This window comes from Varanus komodoensis, unplaced genomic scaffold (assembly GCF_004798865.1).
Source record: "Varanus komodoensis strain SLA01 unplaced genomic scaffold, ASM479886v1 scaffold99, whole genome shotgun sequence".
Lineage (NCBI taxonomy): Eukaryota > Metazoa > Chordata > Lepidosauria > Squamata > Varanidae > Varanus > Varanus komodoensis.
The window spans coordinates 552819-576692 of record NW_025336676.1 but is presented as its reverse complement, the minus strand read 5'-3'; the positions used below and the strand labels follow the sequence as shown (position 1 = coordinate 576692).

Genomic DNA, 23874 nt, shown 5'->3' with positions numbered 1-23874 from the left:
CTATGTTTCTGTGTCTTTTTCAGTTCTGTTGAGCCACGTATTCCCCATCTTGTATCGATGCCTTTGTTTTTTTTTCCTCGGTGGAGGACTTGGCACTTGTCCCTATTCAATCTCCTCCTGTTGCTTTCAGTCCAGGGTTCAAGTTGATCAAGATTGCCCTGAATCTTCATTCTGTCTTCCAGGGTGTTTGCTATTCCACCGAGTTTTGTATCTTCAGCAAATTTTATTATCTTTCCCTGTACTTCCTCATCAAAATCATTAATTAAAATGTTGAAGAACCCTTTGTCCAGTTTGAGAAGGTCCCAGTGATGAGCACTTCTTGTATTCAAGTTAGCAGACAATTCTGGATCTGCGTAATAGTTTTCTGCCTCATCCACCTTGTTGTTCATTTGCTTATCAGAATGCCATGGGATACTATGGTGAAAGCTTTGCTAACTTGCATGTTCGAGTACATGATCATCAGCCAGCATGTAGAAATGTATTTTCTTGTGCAAAAATGGGTGTGAGCACAGGTCATGCCTGTAAGCTTCCTGTGAGACACAGTCCTGCACTGGTCTTCTGTCTAAGTTAAACAGAACTTCATGAGTTTCAGCCTGAATTTCAGTCTGGGCATAGGTCTAGCTATGGAAATTTAAAAACAGAACAGAACCAAAGAATGGAGAATGCCAGAACACATCGATCCAGAACTTGATCAGGTAGTTCAGGATGCCAGAACCTGGAGTGAAATTTGGAGGAGAAGGTTTCCAAGGCAAACCAAGGGCTGCCTCAGCAGCGCTTGAGAAGTTCAGTAAGTGGGTTTGGACACAGATTCAGTGTGGCTTGAGCCACACACAAGGGTGGAGTAACCCAACCAAAAAAACCAGGGGAGCAGTCCCCAGCTCACAAAAAAGCTACAGGTTGCCTTCATGGCTAATAAGCTATGTCTTGGTAGAATGGCTGGGCTCTGATAACCCATGTTTTGACAATTAGAAAAACCCACATTCAACCCATACTTAACCCCTGAATGTAGGTGAATTTCTCAGGGGGAGGAGAAATGCCCCAGCTGTTTTTCACAGGGTGGACACTCAGCTGGCAGAGGTGGGGCATGGCTTGGTGAGTTTTCTTTGCACTGCCCCTACAACAGCAAGACCTGGCTGGAGCCTCAAATTTTTAATTTGGAGCTTGCCTCCCCACTCCTCTCTCTGTGGGCACTCACACATACACGCTCTGTCAGAGGGTGGTCTTCCCCCCACTTCCAGGCAGATCGAGGGCATGGGTCTTCGGTATGTTAAAGCTGGCCAGGTAAGTTGGCTTTGACCCAAAAGGAGTATTGTGGAAGTCATGATCAAAAGATGCCAGTGAAGTTAGAATAACAGTGATTAAGGGAAGGGGGTCAGGCTGCAAAGTTCATTTCAGATCAGAGCCGCCTCCTCCCTCCCCAAGCAGGCAGATTTACCCCACCCTCAAGTCAGTCTCCCTTGCTCATGGGCCAGGCAGCGGGATCATCGGGCACTGCTGACGTGGGAACACGGGAGGCGTCGTGTTATGGCGGGCTGCCCCAGCTCTGCCCGTTCAGCAGTGTTTCCCCCGAGCCAGACGTGAGCCGGTTCTTCCCAGCTGCTTGGCTTGTCCGGCCGTGGCATTTCGGCCCCCTCTTGTTCTGATTCAGAGCCTGAGGTGACCACCTCGGAATGTCGCCTCTTGCAAAGGGCGAGCCCAGTCTCCCTGCTCCCTGGCATCTCATCCCCGTTGAGCTGGCTCTTGGCCCAAACGTATTTCCTGTCCTGCTGCTGCTGTGTGCACAAATCCTTCTGCCTGAGGTTTCCTCCTGAAGTCACATGCCATTCTCTCCCCTGTCCATACACCAATTTTTACAAACAGGGACAAATAGTCCTTCGTAGCCATGACCTTTGTAGACAAATCAACACAGAGATGTTAGAGCAGATGCCTGTCAACATACATGCTTTATGTTTGCCCTGTGGGCCCAAGCCTTGCATCTTTTTGGTAGCTAGGCTGTCCCTGGTTGGCAGCCCCCATTCTGTCTCTCTCACTAGGCAGCGATGTGGGGGAAACCCTTCCCTGAGCTGCAGGAGACAGGTGCAGCTAGCCTTGTGCCAAAAACTGCCCTCCAATTTCCTGAAAGTTTCCTTCCTCTGCTAAAAGGCCTCCATTTTCCTGCCGCAGTCTCCAGGGATTTTATCCTTTAATTCAAAATTGGTTTGGCTGTGCACTTGAGTTTACCCAAGTTTAAAGTGGCGGCAGGTACAGTGTGCATTTTATCTGTTCTCTACACATTTCTGCACGTTTGAAAGCATTTGTTTCTACCCAGCTGAGTGGGAATGGTTGAAAGTGAAGGACATTTTTGGCACAGTATGAATTGAATGGGGTTGCAGCATGTTTCTCCAAATCTATGAGCTTCTGAATGCAATTTTGTGGAAAGTACATGTTCTTACAAAGCCATTTCCTCAACATTTGGAATGTTGTTTTCACCAGTAATGTTGACACAAAGCTTGAGTGTGCTTTTCCCCCAATATTGGGCTACATCTTTAATTAGAGAATGCCACTGCAAAGTTGGAAGTATTTCAAAGGATAATTGAGCACTGATCTGCATGTTGGTTTAAATGCACCAATTAAAGTCCGTTTGCATTCAGATGCAAGCTAAACTGATGACCTGAAGTGGAAAGAGAGAGACCCATCTCGCTTAGAGGTGTTGCTAATAACTTAAAAGATTCCGGTTCTTGCCCATAAGACACAAATCTGGATAAAAATGCAGATGCTACCCTCTATCTGCATATGCAGATGTTAATGTAAACTCATGGATTTATTTAAATTTCACAGGTAGCAAAGCCAGCCAATTTATTCCTCCTCCAATATCCAATAAATAAGCTCTTCATTTCATTTGTATGCTAATCCAAATCATTTCAAACCAATAGAGAAACTTTGTCCTGCCCCAATTTTAACTGTCATGCAGGACTCCCACTGGGGTGGGTGGGTGTTACAATATGAGGAGAGCAGGTACCACACCCCTTGAAAATTGCATTGTACACTTAGATCTGGGGCACTGAGACATAAATTCAGGTCTTGGACTCCCTTGGAATCCTAGCCTAGCAACACGGCGATTCTCTGCCTAGCCAAGGAAAGAGAGAAACCTTTAATTCATCTTGAGCAGGCAGAGGACGGCTTCCTTTCCCACTCCCTTGGTTGGCTCACTGACGCAGTTTCTGCCCACTCTTGCCTGACCTTCTGAGATTAAGCGCTCACTATTCTTTCTCCAAACCTGCCCCAAACCTAGAATCTCTTAAAGCTGTGCGATCTATAGTTTGCCCCATAGGCCGGGTGGACCGTCTCCAAGACTACAATGACGGCTGGGAAAGCGGATTGTCTGGCAAAAAATAGAGTCTGTGCAGGGCGGGGGGGAGCTTTGCAACGCCGTTTCGCCAGGCACTTGGAACACTGGCTCACCCGTCAGGTGCAGGACGTGGCCTGGATGGCGATGGGAATGTGGCTGTGCTTATTTTTAAAGGCACGACTCAAAACAGCTGCTGCATGTTTTCACTTCCAGCAGCGCTTGGGATCTCGCTAGCCACCTCTTCTTTTCTTGAAAATCTGCCTCCTGTTTGTCTCAAACGGCCATTGAAAGTTGGACAGGGAGCTGATAAATTCGGACGATTCCCCTGGGCTGTATGTTTGCTTCCTGGCCTAGGCGCAGATGACTGGGTTTGTTTCTTTCTTATGTGCAGCATTTTATGTTGCTGCTCAGCCAAAGGGCCCCAGAATGGCTTACACAGAATGAATCGACCCGTCCCCTGGCGGTTCTTGCCTGCAGGCTTAGGATCTGAAACAGCACGACATGAAAGGAAGAATGGGGAGGGAGGACAGGCAAAGATCATTCTTTCCGCAGGGTGATTGGAATGGGAGTGTTTCCCAGCTGCCCCTGGAGTTCATGAGGATCTGAGGGCTGTGCCCTGAAGTGGGCTTGCAGAAGATGTTGCCAGGATGCAATCCTGTGCATGTTTGGATGGGGGAATAGGCTGGGAATTGTAGCCCTGTTTTCTATCTAGACTTGAATAGGCTTGTGCCCTAAAAGGCTGCTTCCAGAAGAGAAAGGCACTCTGCATGTGCTCAGTCACCACTCTGTTGCAAAGCTGTTAGACCTTCCCCAGATTCAGCTTTTTGTAAAAATCAAAATAAGCTTTTGGAATATGGGGTGGCTGCACAGCTGCATGAGAGCTTTGGGTCTTTGGCATGGCTCTCCCTTGCTGGGAACACACCCAAGGCTGATAAAAGCCTGCCGGCCGGAAATGAAATTCCAGTGAGAACGAATCAGGTCGACCTGCCCCCCACCCACACACTCATCCTTGGGCCAAGGGAGGCATGCACGCGCAGGAAAGAGCATCTGAACGTTGCTTCCACTCAGCAAGTCATGGGAGGAAACCCATCTTTCTCCATGTGTGCTTGCGCAGGGCAGAGGATGCGGATATTAAGCAATCATTAGGGATCCAGGGCATTGATCTGTCACAGGTTTGATCCACTTTGGCTGGTAGGAGGTGGAATTCCTTACTCACACCGTCCCACAATGGCCTCTCCCACCCCCTAAAAGTACCACACAGAGTTGGGACAGGGAGACCCAGCTGAATGGGGTGAGCTTTGTGCGAGCATGCGTGAACATGTACTGGGGAGAGATCTCCAAAACTTCTGTGAGAGGGAGTTCCCTTCCTTTCAAGGAAATCGGATCCTGGATCCCAGCCCTATGCTCAAAGCTTCTCCGGTCCATCCATCCATCCATCCATCCTTACATGTATATTCCAGGAAGCCAAAGTGGCCCTTGTAGTTTCTTTCTCCTCCGCTTCTCTGTTTTATTCTCATGACATGCCTATGAGGTAGGTCAGGCTGAGTAAGTTCCATAGCCAAGTTGGGGTACAGAACGTGCAGCAGAGTTCTCTGATTAACTTGTAATGGGGTTTGTATATGTTGGTGGGGGATTACCCAGAAACATGCCTCTGTTTGCATAATATTCAGAGTGCATTCTTTTAGCTTGTAAAATATGTCTATAAAGCAAAATTGAAAATATGCAAGTTTTCAAGTCAACTTAAATAACTTCTAAGCTTTAGCAGAACCAAATTTAATACTGAGAAAATTGTTAAAATTTGGGATGTACAGAATTTAGGATTAGGAGAATGAGAAACTGAGAAAAACTGAAACGCCCGTCTCAGCTTACAGTGCCAGGCCCAACAGGGGCCAGAAATCTAGGCTCCCAAGACCCAGTGTGGCACTTCAACTATTTCATCCTGCTGGTTTTCACAACAACCCTGTGAGGTCAGTAGGTGTGGCTGAGAGTATGGGGCAAAGTCAGCCAGTCGTTTCACGGTCAGAGGGGACCAGATCCTGGGCCTCCCCGTTCCAGACTCCACCTGAACCACTGGACCCATCATGCCTCACTGGCTGCCACTTCCTTTTCAGTCCGGGCTATTTCTTCGGTCTGCTGTCCCGCCACCCCTGGAAACCGGCAAGCTCGGGGTTGGGAAAGCCTAGCCAGGTGTAGCACGTCTCAGTTTTTGAGAATCTAGGTACTCACGTGTGCACTAGCACGGGTGCAGGCAGAATGCTTCTTGGCTACAGCAGCCGGATCTCATAGACAAGACCTGGGAATTTTTGTTCTGTTTCCTTCCTACCCATGATGAGGTCTGAATTTTGATTGGCAGTGATGACTGGTAGGGACAGAGACCATACCCACTGCTCCGAGGGTCAGCCCCACTGAGCTCAGTAGGACCCATGTTTGAGCAAATGTTTGCCGGGTGACGCATGCAGTTTTGAAGTGGGGTGTCAGTGTGGACCACGCATGCGCCTGACATAGCATGCAACTCAGATCCAGAATCCAGTGTGTGAAAGTGACCTCCAGGCTGAAACGAGTCTGGCCCACAGGCCCACAGCCCTGGAAGGCGCTGCGCTTTCAACACATTGTTGTAGTATGCAGATTTGACCTTTACCAAGCCAGAGCCTGCGGCAATCCGCCCAGGCCGCAAGCAAAGGGCTTTTGTCTCCACATGGCCCGGGGGACCCAGCAACCCAGCAACGCCAGGCCCCTGCCATCTGGCCCTGCAGTCAGCTCTGTTTTCAGGGAATGGATGTGAAAGTTGGGTTTTGCAAGGAATCCTAATGAAATACATTCACATTTGCATGATCATCCTTTGCTGCTGCTTGCACAGTCTGTGTGCAAACACAGGGTTTTGCTCCCCGGCAGTTTCACTGAGCTTTGTGTTGGGGCACAGAATATTCTTGATCTTTCCAGCTGTGCTGGAGAAGTGTCATTCTGTGAGCATTCAGCAATGGGGCTGCTGTTCCTTGGAAAGTGGCTAGCTGGCTGTTGGCCACAGTGGCTCAAGACTCTCTTTACGTCTGGAGAGGCAGCCCACGTGTTGCAGAACAGGGATTCCTGGAGTGGGAGAAGTGGCTGGTTGACTGCAGGCTGCAGCCCCACCAGGCACTCATGATGGATTTTTCCGAAGGAGGAAACTCACAGAGGACTAGCGACATAGAAGCCAGTATATGCCATTGTGGGGAAACCAGATGCTTAGGTGTAGTGGAGACGGAGTTGGCCTGGGAGACAGGAGACCGGTTTGAGTTTCCTCTTGGCCATGAAGTACCCTGGAGGGCTTTGAGCACATCATAGACTCCAGCCAAACCTACCTCACAGGGTAGTTGTTGTGAAGACAAAATGGAATATGAAAGCCACCTTGGGTTCTTTGCAGGAGGGAAAAAAGTGGGGTATAAACACAGTAACAGGAGCACTGGAAGAAGCAACAGGGGTGGTAGCAAGCAGCCAAATGCAAGCCCAAACACCCTTCCCTGAGGAACCAGACAAGCAGTCCTGTGTAAGTAGAATCCATAATGTGGTGCTGGAGGGGGCCAGAGGGCGCCCCTGCTCCAGGCAGGACTCCAAATTAAGCCATCCTTCTCAGATAACCCACAACACCCCCAGCCACCCCCCCATGAGGCTGTCTTTGCAGCCCAGATACCCAGAAGCCGTTGCTAGCGTCTCTCTCTGTCCGGCTCCCCGGCCCCCACACGTGGCCAGGGCACCACAGCGTGGCTATCGAGTCCCCTCAGCAATGTGGAATTGCTTTGACTGGGTCAAAGAACCAACTTGGGGGTCTTGGGTTGGGGATCTGCCAGAACCACCTTCTCTGCCACTGTCAGAAATGCGAGGCCAGACCCAGTGGCGTGGCCAAGGGTGGGTTGGGGCCCTGAGTCCTTGTTCTGCTTCCCTGGATTTTTGCTTCCATGTCTGTTGGCACCAAAGGGAAGGTGTGTTTCTTTTCCTCTGAATAGCTGCTAAGGGCATCCTTCTACACTGCCTTTCTTCTACATTCCCTTTCACACCCATTCGGTCAGCATTAAAAGCAGATCAGACAGATCCGGAAAGGAAACATAGAAACAGGGTGAGTCAGAAGGGTCTCCCAAGCCATCTAGTCTGACTCCCGGCTCCAGCCAGCTCCGCTCACGACATGCCTAAGGATGAGGCTGTGCTTGGTTACTGGCCCCAGTGGCTCTTGGCTACCTCCAGCATCAATGGGAGGCAATGGGCCAACGTGCCCCACTGGCTGGGGAATATGAGCAGGAGGGACCTGTGGATCCTCCTGTTTTCCCATGTGTGGGCAGCCTACCAGTGTCTCTGCCGGGAGAGTGATGGACTGGACAGGCCCTCAGCCTGAGGGCTCCCCTCAGGTTCTTACACTTAGGGGAGGAAGGAAAAACACCCCCCTGCCCCGTTTCTTTGTGAGGATCCATGGTAGTGAACGGACTGGTGGCAGTGAACACGTGGCAGTGAACGGACTCATTTGGTTCCACTGGAAACAATTCAGATGAAAAATGAAGCCCTTCGGAGGCTTTCCGTCCAATCCTCAGAGCTCTTTCAAGCTGCGTGCCTCACGGGAGGTATGAGCAGAGCATGTGCAGACCTCATGCCAGCAGTTGGGCCCAAATCTTTTATGCACCGTGTGGTGCCCCCAGCCTCGCTGGGTGGAGGGGCAGCTTGGTTGGCCCACAGCATTTCCCATTCCACTGCTTCCTTTGTCTCCCAGCCAGCGGCACGGGCATGGACAAGGGCAGAATGCAGAGTGGGGAAGGGGAGGAAGGGACTGGCACTCTGCCCGTCCTCTGGGCTCCTCTTGTTCTCTCTGTGGCCCATGCTTCCCATGGGCATGCTTCCAACAGTGCCATTTCCCTTCGGTGCCCCTCCCCTCACAGGCTTCCACTGCTCAGGACATCAGTTCTCGATTGACATGCAGGTGCTGGAAAGGCAACCCACATCGCCACGAACCCAGTGGTCTGTGGCCCCCTGCCCCTCTCCACAGCACCCTAGACACCATTCTGGGGAATGTGCACAGAACCAGGACAACCCAGCTGCATCAAAAGGTTGCAGAAGACCTTTGCTTGGGATGCCAGGGAATCTGGAAATGAATGGAATGACTTTGGGTTTTGACAAACTAGCACCTGCACGTTCCACAGTGGAACCTCCTCTTTGGGGTTGTATGGACTCTGTAGGCTGCAGGTGGGTCTTTTTCCCTCCAGCTTTGCAGAATGGTACACAAATGCAATTGTAAAGAGGTACACATGTTAGCAGAAAATACACTAAAGTATATGATGTGTGGTTGTTGCTGGACCCAAGGAATTCCCCTGGGAGAGCAGCTTCCTTCCCCTCTGAGCTCCGGTCCCACCAGTGCGCACTGCCTAAGTTCGCCATCTGAGGAACTGGGGCCCTGATTTCTCCTTTAGGCAGAAACATTCTTATCTCTGCCATGAGCTCTATCAAACCAAGGGGACTCTAGTCCACAAAAGCTTCTAGTCCACAAGACTTTCTCCTTTTGGCAGCTGGGCTAGATTCTGTTGGGTGCTTGCCACTGAGGGTTACCCTTAATGCTCTTCCCACAGAAGCTGCAGGTTCAATTCCTTGCATAGAGAAGCATCAAAAAGGAACCTGGAAGTACTGGAGATTTTTGGTCAGGTCATGTAGATGGTTTAAATGGGCCAATAGTTTGTCTTAATACAAGGTAGCTTCCTATGTTCCCCTTGAAAATCAGTCCTTGACTGGGAACCACGAGGACTAGAATCTTCTGTGTCAGTGGAAGGACCAGAACTCAGGGATACAGGCCAATCAGAGGCCCAGCCTTGCCTGCAGAAAGTCCTGGGCTTGGTCCCCAGCATCTTCGAGTAAGACAGCTGCCTTAATAGAGTTGTGATCTTGTGCAGTCCATTTTTTAAGGGTAATACTGACCTGCTCCCCCAACCCCATATTTACATCAGAGGTGAAGGCGTGGGGGCTCAACTCTTCCCCTTTGTGCTGCCTGCTCCATCTCAAAGTGGTTTCCCCAAAAGATTTGGATCAGGAAGGTGGCATAGGAAGCGGGAAGGGGCCAAAGAAAATAAGACCCCCTCTCTTTATTGGTTGTCACACCCACCCACCACCCTCTCTGCCTTGCTTTAGTCTATAGAAGCAAGAAGAGATCCTCAGTGGAAGCTCCGCAGCACCATCCATATCCAAAGGCAGCTTCTCAGTTTAAGAAATTAAATTGCGTCACTCCGTCCCTGAAGGATTTGGGGAAAGGATCTTATGAACACCTTTACAGCTCCCATTATCCCCGTGGGGCTTGCAAAGGAAAAGCGTCCTGCTGGATGCGTCCCCAGGGGCTGCAGCTCTTGGCTTTTAAGTACTATTTCTTAACATTTCTACCTCATTTTTTGTCTGGGGAGTTTAAGAGAGCAAGTGTGGAGTGGCTGATTTGCACAACCCGGCGAGGTAGGTTAGGCTGAGAAAAATGGTGACTGGTCCAAAATGTCCCAGAGGGTTTCATGGATAATGGGTAGTGGAGTGATCTGAACCAGGTCTTTCTGGTTCTAATCAGGGGTTAAAGCTTCTGTCAGAGTTGAGGCTTATGGGGGTTGTAGTCCAATACACCTAGATCAGCGATCTCCAGATCATCTGCTACTCTTTAGGATGTGGGAGTGTGCTGGCCTGTTGGGAGCCCAAAGGAAGCAGGAGGGAAGTAGCAAGAATGACCACTCTGGTTGGGCGAGATGGGAGTTGCAATCCAACACACCTGCTTGATTTAAAGCACTGCATGTGCCCTCAGGTAAGCCTTCAGCTCTGCCTCCTTAATGGAAAGTCCAGATAGCATCAGCTACCACTCAAACTTTCTGCATTTTCCCATAGTATGTATCCAATCACAGTTTTGCAGCCATGAGGTCTAGAATCTTGGTCTAGATATTTAAATTCAAGGTTGTCAGGGCAGAATCCTTTGTAATGGAGAGCTTGAACTGCCTCATCTCTGAATCAAACATGTACACAGGCCAGGTTGTTAGTGCCCAATTCCACCCTCTCCCCACGATATATATTTATGGAAGAGAGCTCAAAATATGATTGGATTGAAATTTGATTGGAAGTTGTTGAAGAGTTTATTGGCAGTTCTTGTGTCAGGAAACATCTGAGGAGCACTTTTCCTGTTACGACATAGAAAACAAGACACAGGCCTTGTACAGTTCCAGGAGACCAAAATGCAAGAGGCTTTCATATTACAGTAGGCTTTCCCCAAGGGAGCAGCAGGTGTCCCCTGCTCACTGCCGGCTTGCCAAAGGACCATAACCTGACAGCTAAGGGGAAGAGGCAGAAGAAACTCCTTTGCGCATGGACTTGGGCACAACCAGCATTCCAAAGGAAAGCAGGAAATTTAGGGAAGCCCCAGCCCAGTGACTCAACACATCGAAATCTGCCGAAACGGGATCCTTTCCAAGCTAGGGAGGCCAACGTTTGGTTGTGGAGTCATCCCCGATCCCTGAAGGAAGCAAGGGGTTTTCATTTTTGGATTGCAAAGGTGTTACAGGGAAAGCTGTGCAATCCCGCCCCAAATTTCTCAAGTTTGGAAGAAGCTTGCATGCACGGCAGTGACTCTGGCATGAGCCACGGGGTTAGCAGCTTTCTCTTGAGCAAAATGGCACCTTTGTCTTATCTGGAGATGCGGTGCCTGAACTCCCCTGCCAGGACTGTGTCAGAAGAGACAGGTCCGATTGTATCCCAAAACTGGAAATACCAGGAGCAAGAGCCAAAGTCAACGGCCACATCAGTACGTGGACGCATATGATACGTCTGCATTCATGCTGTTTGTTTAAAACCAGCACACATAAGCAGGGCTGTTGGTTGGTGGGAAAGAGCTGGCTTTGGGACAAGCTTTTTCTCCTGCGACCTGACCAAATGGTGCTGTCACTGGAAGGCCAGGTTTGACTTATGCTGGAGGCACCTTTGGTAGAAGCCCTGCCTAAGAGGGCCCATGTTTATCTGGATCTGACCAAGCTTGGTTCCTGTTGTGGCCGGCGTTCCAGAGGGCTGTCCAGTAGCATCCTGAATGCTTCCAGTGCGGGAGAGCCCACCACCTCCCTGGGTCATGGGTTCCATTATTCCATTATTGTTCTACCAGTCAGACGGTTTTTCCTGTTATCCAGCTGGAATCTGTGTTCCCTTAATTTAAGTCCTGCATTCCCTGTCCGGCATGCTGGGGTGATCAAGAAGAGCTCTTATCCTTCCTCTTTGTGACAGCCTTCCAAGTACTTGTAGAGTGTTATCATATCCTCAAGGCTGAACATGCCCAGCTCTCTCAATCCCTCCTCACAGGGCTTTGTTTCCTGTCCCCGGAACATCCTTGTTGCTCTCCTCCGAACCCTTTCCAGCTTGTCTGCATTGTTCTTAAACTGTGGGGCCCAGAACTGGGCACAGGACTCCAGATGAGGCCTGGCCAGTGTTGAGTAAAGGGGAACTCACACTTCACAGGATTTGGAGGTTTGGAGGTTCAACAGGGCAACAACATTGTTCACAACAATCAGTTGATGACGCGGCTTTGTGATTGCATTGCCCACAAGTCCTTTCCCAGGCCAAATCCCAAGTGCAGGTGTTAGCCTGAACGGTGCGTCTCTTTCCAGATGCACCTGGCCAGCCCCTGATAAGGTCTTTCTAGTGGTGGCACCCCATCTGTGCAATGGGGATTGCCTAGGGTCTGTCTTCTAGTAGGCAGAGGAAGGCTACTTTATTCTCCAAGGCTTTCAGCCTTGAATATTTTTAGAGTGCTTTCTGGATCTGTTGTATCAACGTCATTCTCTCCTGCTGTTTTTATCATGGTGGTCTTTCCTCATGCCTTGTTGCTTGTTCTTACATTCTCCGTTTGCCTTCCCTCTGTACCTCAAGCCAAAGCCTGCCTAGTGAAGCAGGTTTCCCAAGATGGAAGTACAAGATTATGCACAATATCAAACCAAGATAGCTACAAAAAAACAAATGGAAGAAACAGCCAATCATGGTCCTGCTTTGGCCTGATTAAAAACCTATTTGAGGAGTGCGTTTCATAATCGTCTGTGGGAGTGCGCTGACGGTGCCCCGGAAGGCTTTTGTTCTTGAAAGGTTGCTAAATATTCAACAGGTGTCCCTGGATGCAGCTACCTGGGAGAAGCCAGAATTGAACAGGGGAGCTTCAGCATGCAAAATGGGGCTTATTCATCTTTTCCTTGAAACAGTTAAACAAGATTCTAGGCCTCATGGTTCTGCATAAATGGCTGATTTAAACCCCAGCCTAGGATGCTTCCCATTAGAGAATCCACCTAGCGATTACAGGGGTGGACAGGGCTTCTCGAGAGAAGTGCTGTTCCTCCAGATCCTTTTACCCTTTCTCTCCAGTGTTCCTTTTAATCCCATTAAAGCCTCATTTCTATTTATGGCTAAAGTCACTCCTAGCAACATCCACTTGAAGCTGCTCAGCAAATTGGCTTTAATAGCTCTGCTTGTAGCAGGATTTGTCAGTCGGCTGACCTCCAGATGGCAGTGGTCAGCAAGCTGGGCCCCAGGGCCAGGACCCCTGGCCCCACTGTCCAAGCCCCCTCCTCCCCAGAGAGGGGCAGAAGATGAGGCATCATGGCAGCAGAAGCAAACTCACTTTTCTTTCTGTGCTCATGAGCCGGGACTTTAGTGAGCTGACATCTGCACATGCTTAGAGAATGTCTTGTCTGGGTTGGCAGACCTCTGAGCATTCAGAAAGGAAAAGCAGCTGTGGGTCATGTAGTGGGTGGGGAAAAATGCAAGTTCTGGACAGGGGCTCAGCAGAGCTGGGTCTGGGTCCCTGGTCAGCCAGGAAGCTCCCTGGGTGACGCTGGACTGCCATGGATGCTCAGCCTATCCTCCCTCACAGGGCGGTTGTTGGAAGGATGAAATGGAGAGAAGAACCTTGTAGGTTCTTTGCAAGAGGAAGAAAGGTGTAGGGATAATGTGCAGGAGCCTAAAACGGCCAAGCAACACCACTGCATTCAGGCCTGGGCTTCGCTGCAAGCAGGCTCTGGCCAGCCTGGCTGGTCATCAGGACTGTTGGAATGATTTTTTGCAACAGCTGGTGGGCACCAGCTTGGGGAAGGCCGCCGCTGCCTGGGGGCCCTGTTTCTCGCCCATCCTGGCTTGGCTCCTGCTCCTTTTCCTGCCGCGTCTGTGCCCCAGCGCCTGTGGGTGTGTGGAACTAGCAATTAGGGCTCGTTGCCACAGCCCCCCGCCACCGGTTGCCAAAGCGCTGGCACCACGTTCCCACAGGACGGAGCGTTGTGCAGAGGAACTGCTCGAGGACAAATGCTGGAGCGGCTCAGGGCACAGCTCGCCTGGGCTGGGCCAGAGTGTCGTCTGTGCAGTTCAAAGGAGGGAGGCACTGCGCTGTTTCTAGCATGGCGCTTCAGTACCTCCAAGGCAGCAGAGCTGCCTGGTGCTTCACAGCAGTCTTGCCATGTTAGAGTTTAAGATTGCCGCATCCAGGGAAAAACAAAAGCAGAATAAAGAGTAGCAGCCGGGCAAGCCAGTGCAACACACATGGAAAGCAGCAGAAAACTTAAATTGCAGAAAGCAGACAAAAATTGCATGGCCTTGTAAGAAGAGGGCCTCCACCAAGCACGCAGCAGGCATGACGCCGGCTTCACAACCGGCTGCCCCCCCACACTGGGATGGCTGGCCCTTCTCTCAGGAGATGCCCGGCTCACCAGGCTCGGCAGAGAATGACTACGGCAGATGGCCGTGGGGTCTGGGTCTCTGTAGATATGGGGGTGGGGGGGGGGCGATCATCAGGAAGCCTGGACCCCAGCTGTCCAGGTTCTGGATGTTGCCGGCGACATTTGGAACCAGCAGCATTTGGAAATGGAGTGGTGGCCAGTACGGGTGGAAGATATACCTACCTGCCCATTAAGGTCTCCTTCTAAAGGAGCCAACCCTCAAGGAGGTGAGAGGGATGGCAAATAGGAGAAGGACCTTCTCAGTGTCTATCCCCACCTGTGGAGGAGGCTCTCCAGAGTTTGTCTGACACCCTCTTAGCTTTCATTCAGCACCAGGCAAAAACATTTCTCCACCCATTTTAACAATTTTAAGATGCTTTTATTATCTTTAAAGGATTTAATAGATTATTCACAGTTGTTCTCTACTCTCCACATGATTTATAATGATCACTGTTAAATTATAATTGCTACTTACATTTTTAATTGATGGATTGAATCAATTGTATTGATTTTTGTATTTTGTGATTTTAAAGATCATGGTGTGTTTTGTTTTGCTTGGGAGACTCACACGGCGGTGACAGCCAGGTCATGTCACTTCCTATAGAGGGAGGGTTTTTCACCCAGAGGGTCTGAGAGGCAACGAGGGGGGAAACATCCTTGACTTGGTCTTGACCAATAGGGAGGAGCTGATAGATGAAGTTCAGATTAGGGGAGCTCTGGATGCGAGTGATCACTCCATCCTTTGCTTTGAGATCAGGGGACTGGGGATGTGCAGCAGGTCGAGCACTAGAAGCTGGGACTTCAAGAGGGCCAACTTTGGCCAACTGAAGGCCAGACTGGGGAAAGTCTCTTGGGATGGGTTACTGGAAGGCAAAGGAGTTGAGGAGAGGTGGTTGACACTCAAAAGGGAGGTTTTGGAGGCGCAAGCCTTGACGATACCTCTAGTCAGTAAGGTGGGGAGGCGGAGGAGAGGCCGCCATGGATGCGAAAGGAGGTGGTTAGTGGGATTAGAAGAAAGAGGAACCTCCGTAGGAAATGGGTACTGGGGCAAATAGACAAAAGGGTATACCGGGGGGAGGAGGCCCACTGCAGAAGGATTCCTCGCAAAGCTAAGGCTGATTACGAGCTGAGACTTGCCAAGAATATCAAGAGCAACAAAAAGGGCTTCTTTCAGCATGTAAATAGGAAGAGGAAGGGGAGACAAGTAGTGGGACCACTAAATAAGGAGGAAGGAGATCCAGTGACTGATACGAGGGAACAGGCACAGATGCTAAATGACTATTTTGCCTCTGTCTTCTCCCCAAAGCAGGACGAGGGAGATCCGCATAGGAGATTAGATGAGGCTGGGGACTTTGGGGAACAGATTAGAGTAGCCCCCCTTGAAATCGAGGGGCTCCTCAGGGCACTGGACCCTGTTTAATCTTTTCATTAACGACATGGAAGAAGGGGTGAACAGTCTGCTGATCAAATTCGCAGACGACACTAAAACCGGGGCAGTGGTCACAACTAAGGAGCAGGTAGTCCAGATACAAAAGGATCTGGACAGACTATGGAAGTGGGCAGGAGACAACAGGATGGCATTCAATGTGGATAAGTGCCAGGTCTTGCACTTGGGACATAGGAATGGGAGTCATAAGAACAGGTTAGGTGACAAGTGGCTGGAGAGCAGCACTTGTGAAAGGGACCTCGGGGTGCTGGTTGACTGAAGGCTGAACATGAGCCAGAAGTGTGGCTTCTAGATCGAGAGAGGTATTACTACCACTCTACGCGACTCTAGTGCGCCCGCAACTGGAGCATTGTGCTCAGTTCTGGGCCCCTCGTTACAGGAAGGATATAGCCAGGTTGGAGTCAGTTCCTCGTAGGGCCACAAGGTTGGTGGCCGGTTTGCAGGGGAAGCCGTATGAGGCGAGACTGAGGGAACTGGGTCTCTTCAGCCTGGAGAAGAGGAGACTCAGAGGAGATCTGTTGGCAACATACAGGTATGTGAGGGGGTGTCACATGGAGGTGGATAGAAACCTGTTCTCCCCTGCAGAGGAAGGCAGGACGTGCTCCAAGGGAGCCAAGCTCAGGGAACCAGGCTTCCATTTGGATGCCAGGAAGCACTTCCTGCCAGTCAGGACCCCCAGGGTGTGGAATGGGCTCCCACGGGAGGTCACTGAGGCCCCATCGGTGCGGGTGTTAAAGGATAGGCTGGACATCCACATGGTGGGCATGTCGTGAGCGGAGCTGGCTAGTGCGGAGGTCAGACTAGATGGCCCAGGAGGCCCCTTCTGACTCACTCTGTTTCTATGTTTCTATGTTTTGTTTTGTTTTTTGTTTTGATTGCTCTATGCTACCTAGAAAGCCTTTTGGATTACTTGGCAGCATATCAATATAATAATAAATACATAAAATAAGAAAGTCCTGGCCCAAGATGGGCACACTGGCCACTCCTTGTGGACAATCTCATCACTATTTGCACCAGCTGGAGCTTGGATGCTGTTTCCAAGATGGTCAATCCCTTACAGTCAGTGGGGTTACCCAACATGGGTAACCTGCCAGGCCTTCCTTGTCCAGCCAGGGAGGGTGGCCAGAGGCACTTGGGGCCCCTGTGTCCACTCTGCCTCTGGTGACCATGCCGGCTGGACTCTGTGGGGGATGTGACCTCCTGCTGACCGGAACCTGTGCCTTGCCTGGAGCCAGTCCCCATTCCCGCTTCAGGGAGCCTCCCCAGATTCCTGACCCTGTTTCTGACAGTCTGGTGTTACAGCAAAGAGAAAACCGAATCAGCAGGAACACAAAGGTGTGAGCAGCTCGTTCATGTCAGCATGGATCCTTTTACTCTCCTGTCCTTGTCTTCAGGCTCCTTCTGTGTGCACAGCTAATCCCCAGCGCCAACAAAAGCCATCTCTCTGGAACAAGTTTAGATTACATCTATTACAGCTGTCTCTATTATTTTTAAAGCACTATGTTTTATTAAAATTGCCAGAAGGAGCTGAGTAAATGTAAACATTCCTGGAAGAGCACTAGTGATTTCCCCGCAGCTGCACCAGCCAAACCAAGGACTTGCAGCAGAAAACAACTCCTTGTGCCAGCATCCGCCATGGATTGGGGTGCTGCAAGGCTGGGGCAGGCAGAGTGCCGGACCAGGGTACTGGTGCGAAGCCCGGTCCTGAGAGGTGCCTCCCGCCTGCAAATTTATCGTTCCAGAAGATTGGCCACTTACTGGCCGATTGATTTTCATTCATTTGATTTTCATGTGCCTCAGCATAATACCCTGGCCCGTGTGTAGGGGGCACAAGGACTTGCTGTCTAGAGATGTCCACGCCTTCACCCTAAGCAACTTTATGTGTGACAGGTATAGCTTTCCAAAAGTCCTCCTGCACATATGATCCTCTGTCCAGCTGAAAAGAGTCTCTCTTGTGTAGCGTTTTCCCCACAAGTGGGGGACGGGTGTGCATGAGCAAAACGGACCACTAAAAAGTCTGGAATGGGTCATGTATATTGGTCAACTGCCAGTGTTTTGCCAATGCATCCTGCGCTGATCAGTAACCTGTGTACTTATTTTGTTGCTGAGACTGGCTCATCTTACCTCTTTCTCTTTCCTTCCCTGACCTAGTATGTTGCTTCCATTGAATGAGTGGCTATGGCAGCACAAATTCTGGCTACCGCCAGGGATCACCTGGGAGGATATGAAGGAAACAGAAGAGATCCGCTACCCGCAGCCCCAACACCTCTTACTCTGCCTGCCATTGGCTCTTCTGCTCATTGCTCTCCGGTTTGCCTTTGAAAGGTATGCTCTTTGAAAGGGCAAGCATTTCCAAATAATCTTTTTTCCCACCCCAAACACAATTGCATCTTATGTAAGGATCAGCCAGAATTTCAGTTCTGGCATTAGGATTATGTTACATCTACATTAAGCTTGGGATTAACTTTGGTGGAACCTTTTCCTCCAGAATGCACAAGCATCCTCTCATGCTCAGCGCCCAGTCTTGCAAAAGTAGCTGAGCCGGAGCAAGTCCCCACGCACGTGGAAAAAAGGTGGTGCAAGCAGACCCTGCTTCCAGCATTGGAGACTTCTGTGGCTGGCGCAGGAGGAGGGCACTGCTAGCAGTCTGTGGGCCCACACCACATGCCCACAAACAATCCCTTTTCCATGCCATGTGAAGCTGCCATTTGGGCTGCTGGAACAGAAGAGGAGCCTCGGGACTCAATTCCTGGCAAGCACCTTGCGAACGCTCCGGGATTTCAGACCCTGCTGCAAAGTGGGCTGGAATCTGGGAGCCAAGCCCAGAGAATCTGATGGATTCCCACTCCCAGGCAGATTCCTCCCACATCCCTAATTTAAATCCATTTTTCCTCTTGGGAGGAACCCATAGTCCTACTGCCTATTTCATCTTCTCAACAACCCTGAAAGGCTGGTCAGGCTGAGAGGGAGTGACTGGCGTAAAATTATCCAGTGAGCTTCTGGTCAAGTGGGATTAGAACCTAGTATGTCCCAAGCCTAGTCCAACACCAACCACTCTCCACACAGGAATTGACCAAAATGTGCACACTGCTTGCATTTGAGACAGTGTTTAAAAATGGAGGAGAAGGAAATGGAAAGAGATGCTTTTGCTAAAGACTCGGGATGCTTTGTAGTTGGGGGATGCTGCAAGGCCCTGCGTTTTTACTGGAGGTACAGGGGCATGGAGCGCCTTTGATCAGCTTAGGGCGATATTCCAGGTTGGCCTCCATCTGGACAGAGAAGCATGGCCAGTGGCGCTGGGAAGCTGACTTGGTTTTGCTCAGAAGACTTCCTGCCACTTTGATTTCCCAAGCAGAGTTCTGTTTTTCCTGTGGGCTCTTGCCGTTCAGACAAACTGTGCTTTGCACAGTTTGCACATGCATACATATATGCAATGTGTACAAATTATTCAATGTTTACTATTTGTGGGGATTGGAAGTCTCTGGAAACTACATACTTCTAGGGTGGGTTGTGCAAATCACTCCAGAATGGTGGGGTTTTCAGCTTCCCCTTGCACAAATAGTTTGAGCAAGCCATGTCAGCTGTGTGCATTTCTTTCATGTTTTAAAAGTTGCTCACACTCTGGCCTGCCTTAGAGGAGCTCACAGACTGCCTTGAGTTGCGCAATGGCAAGTCCATTCCAACATGCGGCAAACAAAGCAGAATTGGAAGGCCAAATTGTGAAAAGCTGTTGGCTTCTCCCCCACTCTTGGATTCCTTCCACTTCCCTCACCCAGCTCCAGTGTGTTTCTGCTGGAGATGTCGTATTGAAAGAACCCTTCCCAGATCATCCAGTTCTGTACTTTTCCACATTTTTCTTTCTTTCATTACTCGAAACTGTCATCACTCAGGAGCCTTGTGGGAAATTGAGCCCCTACAAGCTGTAATGCCAATGAATTGCCTCCGCTATCAGAGGCAGCATACTGGGGCATTTCAGCAGGATGGTCCTGTTGTGCCTGGGCCTCCTTGCAAGCTTCCCCCGGGACACTGGGCTGGCAGCTGCGTTCTGACGCAGCAGGGCAGTTCGCCTCTTCTTGGACCCCATTTCAGGGTATGGGGAGGCCTCACATTGCAAACCTTGAAGCATTTCCCCTCATCTCCCTGTTGGAGACTGGCCAATGTGAGGCTGCATGATCCGCGTGCTCTCTTGGGCAAATCCCACTGTTGTTTGAGCCACAACAACAAGAGGTGTGCTTCCTGCACATACCGCCATCCCAAAGGACAAACGTGGGGCTGAAGATGCTTCTTCTGTGTCTACTCTGCTGCCCTGTGGAGGATGGAGAGCAGAGGTTGCAGCAGAGACTGTGGGGAAAGCAAGCGTCCACCCAGAGAGTCAGGCAGGGCGGGCCCTGGTGCCGGTGAGCTGTGATGGCTGCAAGGAGTTTGTGCCACACGCTGACACCAACCTGCTCTGCAGGGCAGCACATGCAGGCAATTTGCCCTCCTAGAGGACAAGCTGAGGGCAATTAAGCTATGACTGGCCACGTTCAGCTGACCCAGGGAAGATAGTAGAGGGCCAAGAACGATCTAAGACTGTGTACTCTTTGGGGCAACAAAAGACACAAAAACACCCTGGAAAGAGCAGTGATCACTGGCGGAGGGCATGGAAGACACGCTGCAAAGGAGGACGTGGTGAAAATCTCAAACCACTTCCAGATACGCGCAGGAGAGGCACAAGAGCAGCCGGCTGCAGAGACATGGCGAAATACACTGAGAAACCCTGACAGGCAGAAGAACAGCCCAGCACGATACGCTGCCCAGACCGAAGGACAGCAAAACAGGAGAGAGCTGCCCCAGGCTTGCTGAGGCATGAACCCGGCATAACAAATGCCCCCTCAGAGTGCAGCAACACCGAGAGGAGAAGGGCGCCTGTTATGGGAGGCTCCCTGCAGTGAGGGATGGGACAGTGTGTGCTGAGCCAGCCCGGAGAGGTGCCCGGCGTGCTCGTCTCCCTAGAACCATGATCGCACCAACAGGCGCATGCGACTCACACAACCCGCTGACGAGAACCCCTTCCTTCCTGTCCATGTGGGAATGAATGGCACAGCCAAGAGGAATATTGAGGAAATAGCTTGCTATAAACTGAAGCTTGCTATGAACAGCAATTAAAAGCTGGCTTTAGTTATGTCCAAGACAAAGGAAGAGAGGAGTGGATGGCAACTTGACATGGATGGCAAAAAGATTACAGATTACAAGGACAAGGCAGAGGTGCTTAAACTCCTGCCTGGGCTCAGTCTTCTCCCACAAGAGAAAATATGACCTGCAGAGAGGAGGAAGTACAAGGCGAAAGACCAGTGTGGCAGCCGCAGATCAACAGACAAATGGTCAGGGAGCACCTTGATGAGCTTACCGTGTTCAGATCTCCAGGACCTGCTGAGCAAATCCTAAAGTCATAATGGTGCTGACAGAAGAACTCTTTATCATCTTCGAGAAATTTTGGAAAATGGGAAGTGCCACATGACTGGAGAAGAGCTGGTGTTGTCCCCATCTACAAGGGACAAAGATGGACCAGGGAACTATAGACCAGTTGGTCTAACATCAATCCCAGGGAAAATACTGGAGGAAATTATTTTAAAAATCAGTCCACAAGAGCCTTGTAGAAAATGCAGTGATGAACGAAGCCAACATGGATTTCTTAGGAATAAGTCATGCCAAACTAATCTAATCTCAATTTTTGACTGGGCAACCTCCCAAATGGACAGCAGAAATGCTGTGGACATCATAGTTTATCTAGACTTTAGCAAAGCATTCGACTAAGTGTCCCATGACATCCTGATAAATTAGCAAAAAGGGGCTCGACAGACCTGCTGTTAGGTGGATCCAGAACTGGCTACAAAACTGGTCACAGAGTGCTCATTGATGGTACCTTCTCAAGCTGGGGAGAGGCAACAACTGGTAACAAGTTCACCACTTGGGGGGGGGGAGCAAAAAACCAAATGTATTGATACAAGATGGGGAATACTTGGCTCAACAACAATGAAAAAGAAGAAGACCTTGGAATTGTTGTAGACAACAAGCTCAACATGAGCCAGGAAGGCAATGCAGCTGCAAAAAGGTCCGGTGTTATTTTGGGATGCATAAACAGAAGCATCACTTCCAGGACAAGAGGGGCACTAGCACCCCTTGGGCACTCAGGTTTTAACAAGATTCAGAAAAACTAGGAAGGGCTTAGAGGAGGGCAACGAGGATGATCCAGGGTTTGGGAACTAAGCCCCATGACGAGAGGCTGAGGGAACCAGGCATGTTTAACCTCAAGAAGAGAAGACTGTGAGGGGATATGATAGCACTTGACAAGTACCTCAGGGGCCATCATGAAGAGGAAGGAAAAGACCTCTTCTCACTCATCCTTGAGTGTAGAACATGGAACAACAAACTTAACCTGCAACACTCCAGGTTCAGGGTAGACAGCAGGAAAAGTTCCTTCACTGTCAGTTAAGAGCATGGGACTGGGACTCAGACGATCTGGGTTCAAGTCCCCGCTCAGCCATGGAGCCAAGTGGGTGACTCTGGGCCAGTCACAGACTCTCAGTCCAACCTACCTCACAGGGTTGTTGTTGTGGGGATAAGATGGGGGAGGAGAGATGATGTAAGCTGCCTTGAGCCCTTTGTAGGAAAAAGGCAGGATATAAATCGAAAAACAAACAAAACAAACAACAAAGGAACCAGCTGCCTGGAGAGGTGGGGTGCTCTCCCACACTGGAGGCATTCAAGGAGAAACGGCAGCCCTCTGCGTGGGGTGGGGTGATGAACATCTGATGAAACAGATTTCAAATCTGAGTGGTATGGTGTGAACTGGTGCACTAGCAGAGGGGTTGAATACTAGAATAGTAGAGTTGGAAGGGGCCATGGAGGCCATCGAGTCCAACCCCCTGCAGTGCAGGACACAAGGTACACCCTCCCACTCAGGTGGCTGCCCAGCTTCTTTTTGAGTGTCTCCAGCATGGGAGAGCCCACCGCCTCTCCAGGCAGCTATTCCTACTGTTGCATTGCTCTGGCAGTGGGGAAGCTTTTCCTGATGTCCAGCCTGAATCTGGGTTGTCCCAGCTTGACTTGGTTCTTCCGTGTCCTCCACTCTGTCATCAGGGTTGACCTGGTGGCCTTTTGGCCCCTTCTGACCCTACTATCCTAGGTTTCTGTGGTGCTCCATAGTTGTTGTGATGTGTCATCTTGTCCAACTTATGGCATCCCCTCCAAAATGTGCCCCTCCAAGTGGTCCCGTCTGGGGCATCGGCATTCCACGGTTTGACACGAGGACTTTGACTTCCTGGATGGCTCAGTCCATCTCCTATTTGGCCTTCCTTTTCTTCTTCCGCCTTGGACTTTCTTCAGCATGATTGTCTTCTGCAGGGAGTCTTCCCTTCTCATGGTGCGTCTGAAGAACAACAGCCTCAGTTTTGTCATTGTTGCTTTCAATACAAGTTCTGGATGGATTGGATCTGGATTGTTTGTCTTGCTGTCCGTCCAGGGTATTCACAAAACCCTCCTCCAGCACCATGGATCGAATGCATCCATTTTCTTCTTGTCAGTTTCCTTCACTGTCCAGCTTTCGCATCCATCCATGTCTTATCTTTTTCTTTTCTGATATTCCAGTGGGAGAACCCCAAACAAGCAAGTTGCTGGCCAGAGATAGACTATTACTGTTCATGGATGCTATTTTGCAAATGTGGCTAGCTGCTTTCAGTGGATTTTCTTGCATGTATCAGATTGTGTTGCTGGGATTGCCCTTCCCTGAGAGGAAGTCCTATTTCACTCAGCAGGGCTTGTTTAGTAGCTGCTATCATCATCATCACCACCACCACCACCACCACAACCTCCTCCTCCTCCTCAGCTTACTTTAGACTCATCCCAATAACCAGCTTTCTGAGCTGTCTGCAGTATTAATAGCAACTATGTCAAACTTCTTCAGTACTGCCTGGGGATGATGGGGGCTGTAGTCCATCCTGTGTAATGCCCCACATATATCCTGCCCAAATGAGTTCTGAGAATTGTTTGCCTCTTTGGTTTAAAAACAGAGCCCATCACAACCTGCTTTTTCCTTGTTTCTCTGTTCATGAATGCTAGTGCCATCCCTGCCCCATCTGTCTTGGGTTTAAGTCACAATCCAACCCATGTTTAGGGGGAAAAAGTTACCCCAGACTGAAAACCCCCTTTACAGGGATGCAGTGTCTTGACAGCAAGAAGGTCAAGCTGTCGACATTCCCTTTCCTTGAAGGCACTTGCATTTCCCCTGGTGCCTCGGAATGGAGGGGGGGAGTTGTGGGGGGAGTTGAGGGTCTGGCTGCTAAGGGGGTTGTTTTGCATCATTGGGTTTCTTGGGAGTTCCCTTTCTGGGATGCCAGGAAAAGTGAACAGAA

General features: G+C 50.2%; 1 protein-coding gene across 4 annotated transcripts in view; it reads left to right on the top strand.

Moving 5' to 3' along the window:
* CERS4 (ceramide synthase 4) overlaps positions 1 to 23874 on the top strand; it is a 51479-nt gene that overhangs the window by 12372 nt on the left and 15233 nt on the right. For all 4 annotated transcript variants that reach the window (XM_044419083.1, XM_044419084.1, XM_044419086.1 and 1 more), the window contains one exon: positions 17633 to 17806. In XM_044419083.1, coding sequence (XP_044275018.1) covers positions 17634 to 17806 — 173 coding nt within the window. In that variant the 5' untranslated portion in view covers position 17633. The remainder of the gene's footprint in view (positions 1 to 17632; positions 17807 to 23874) is intronic.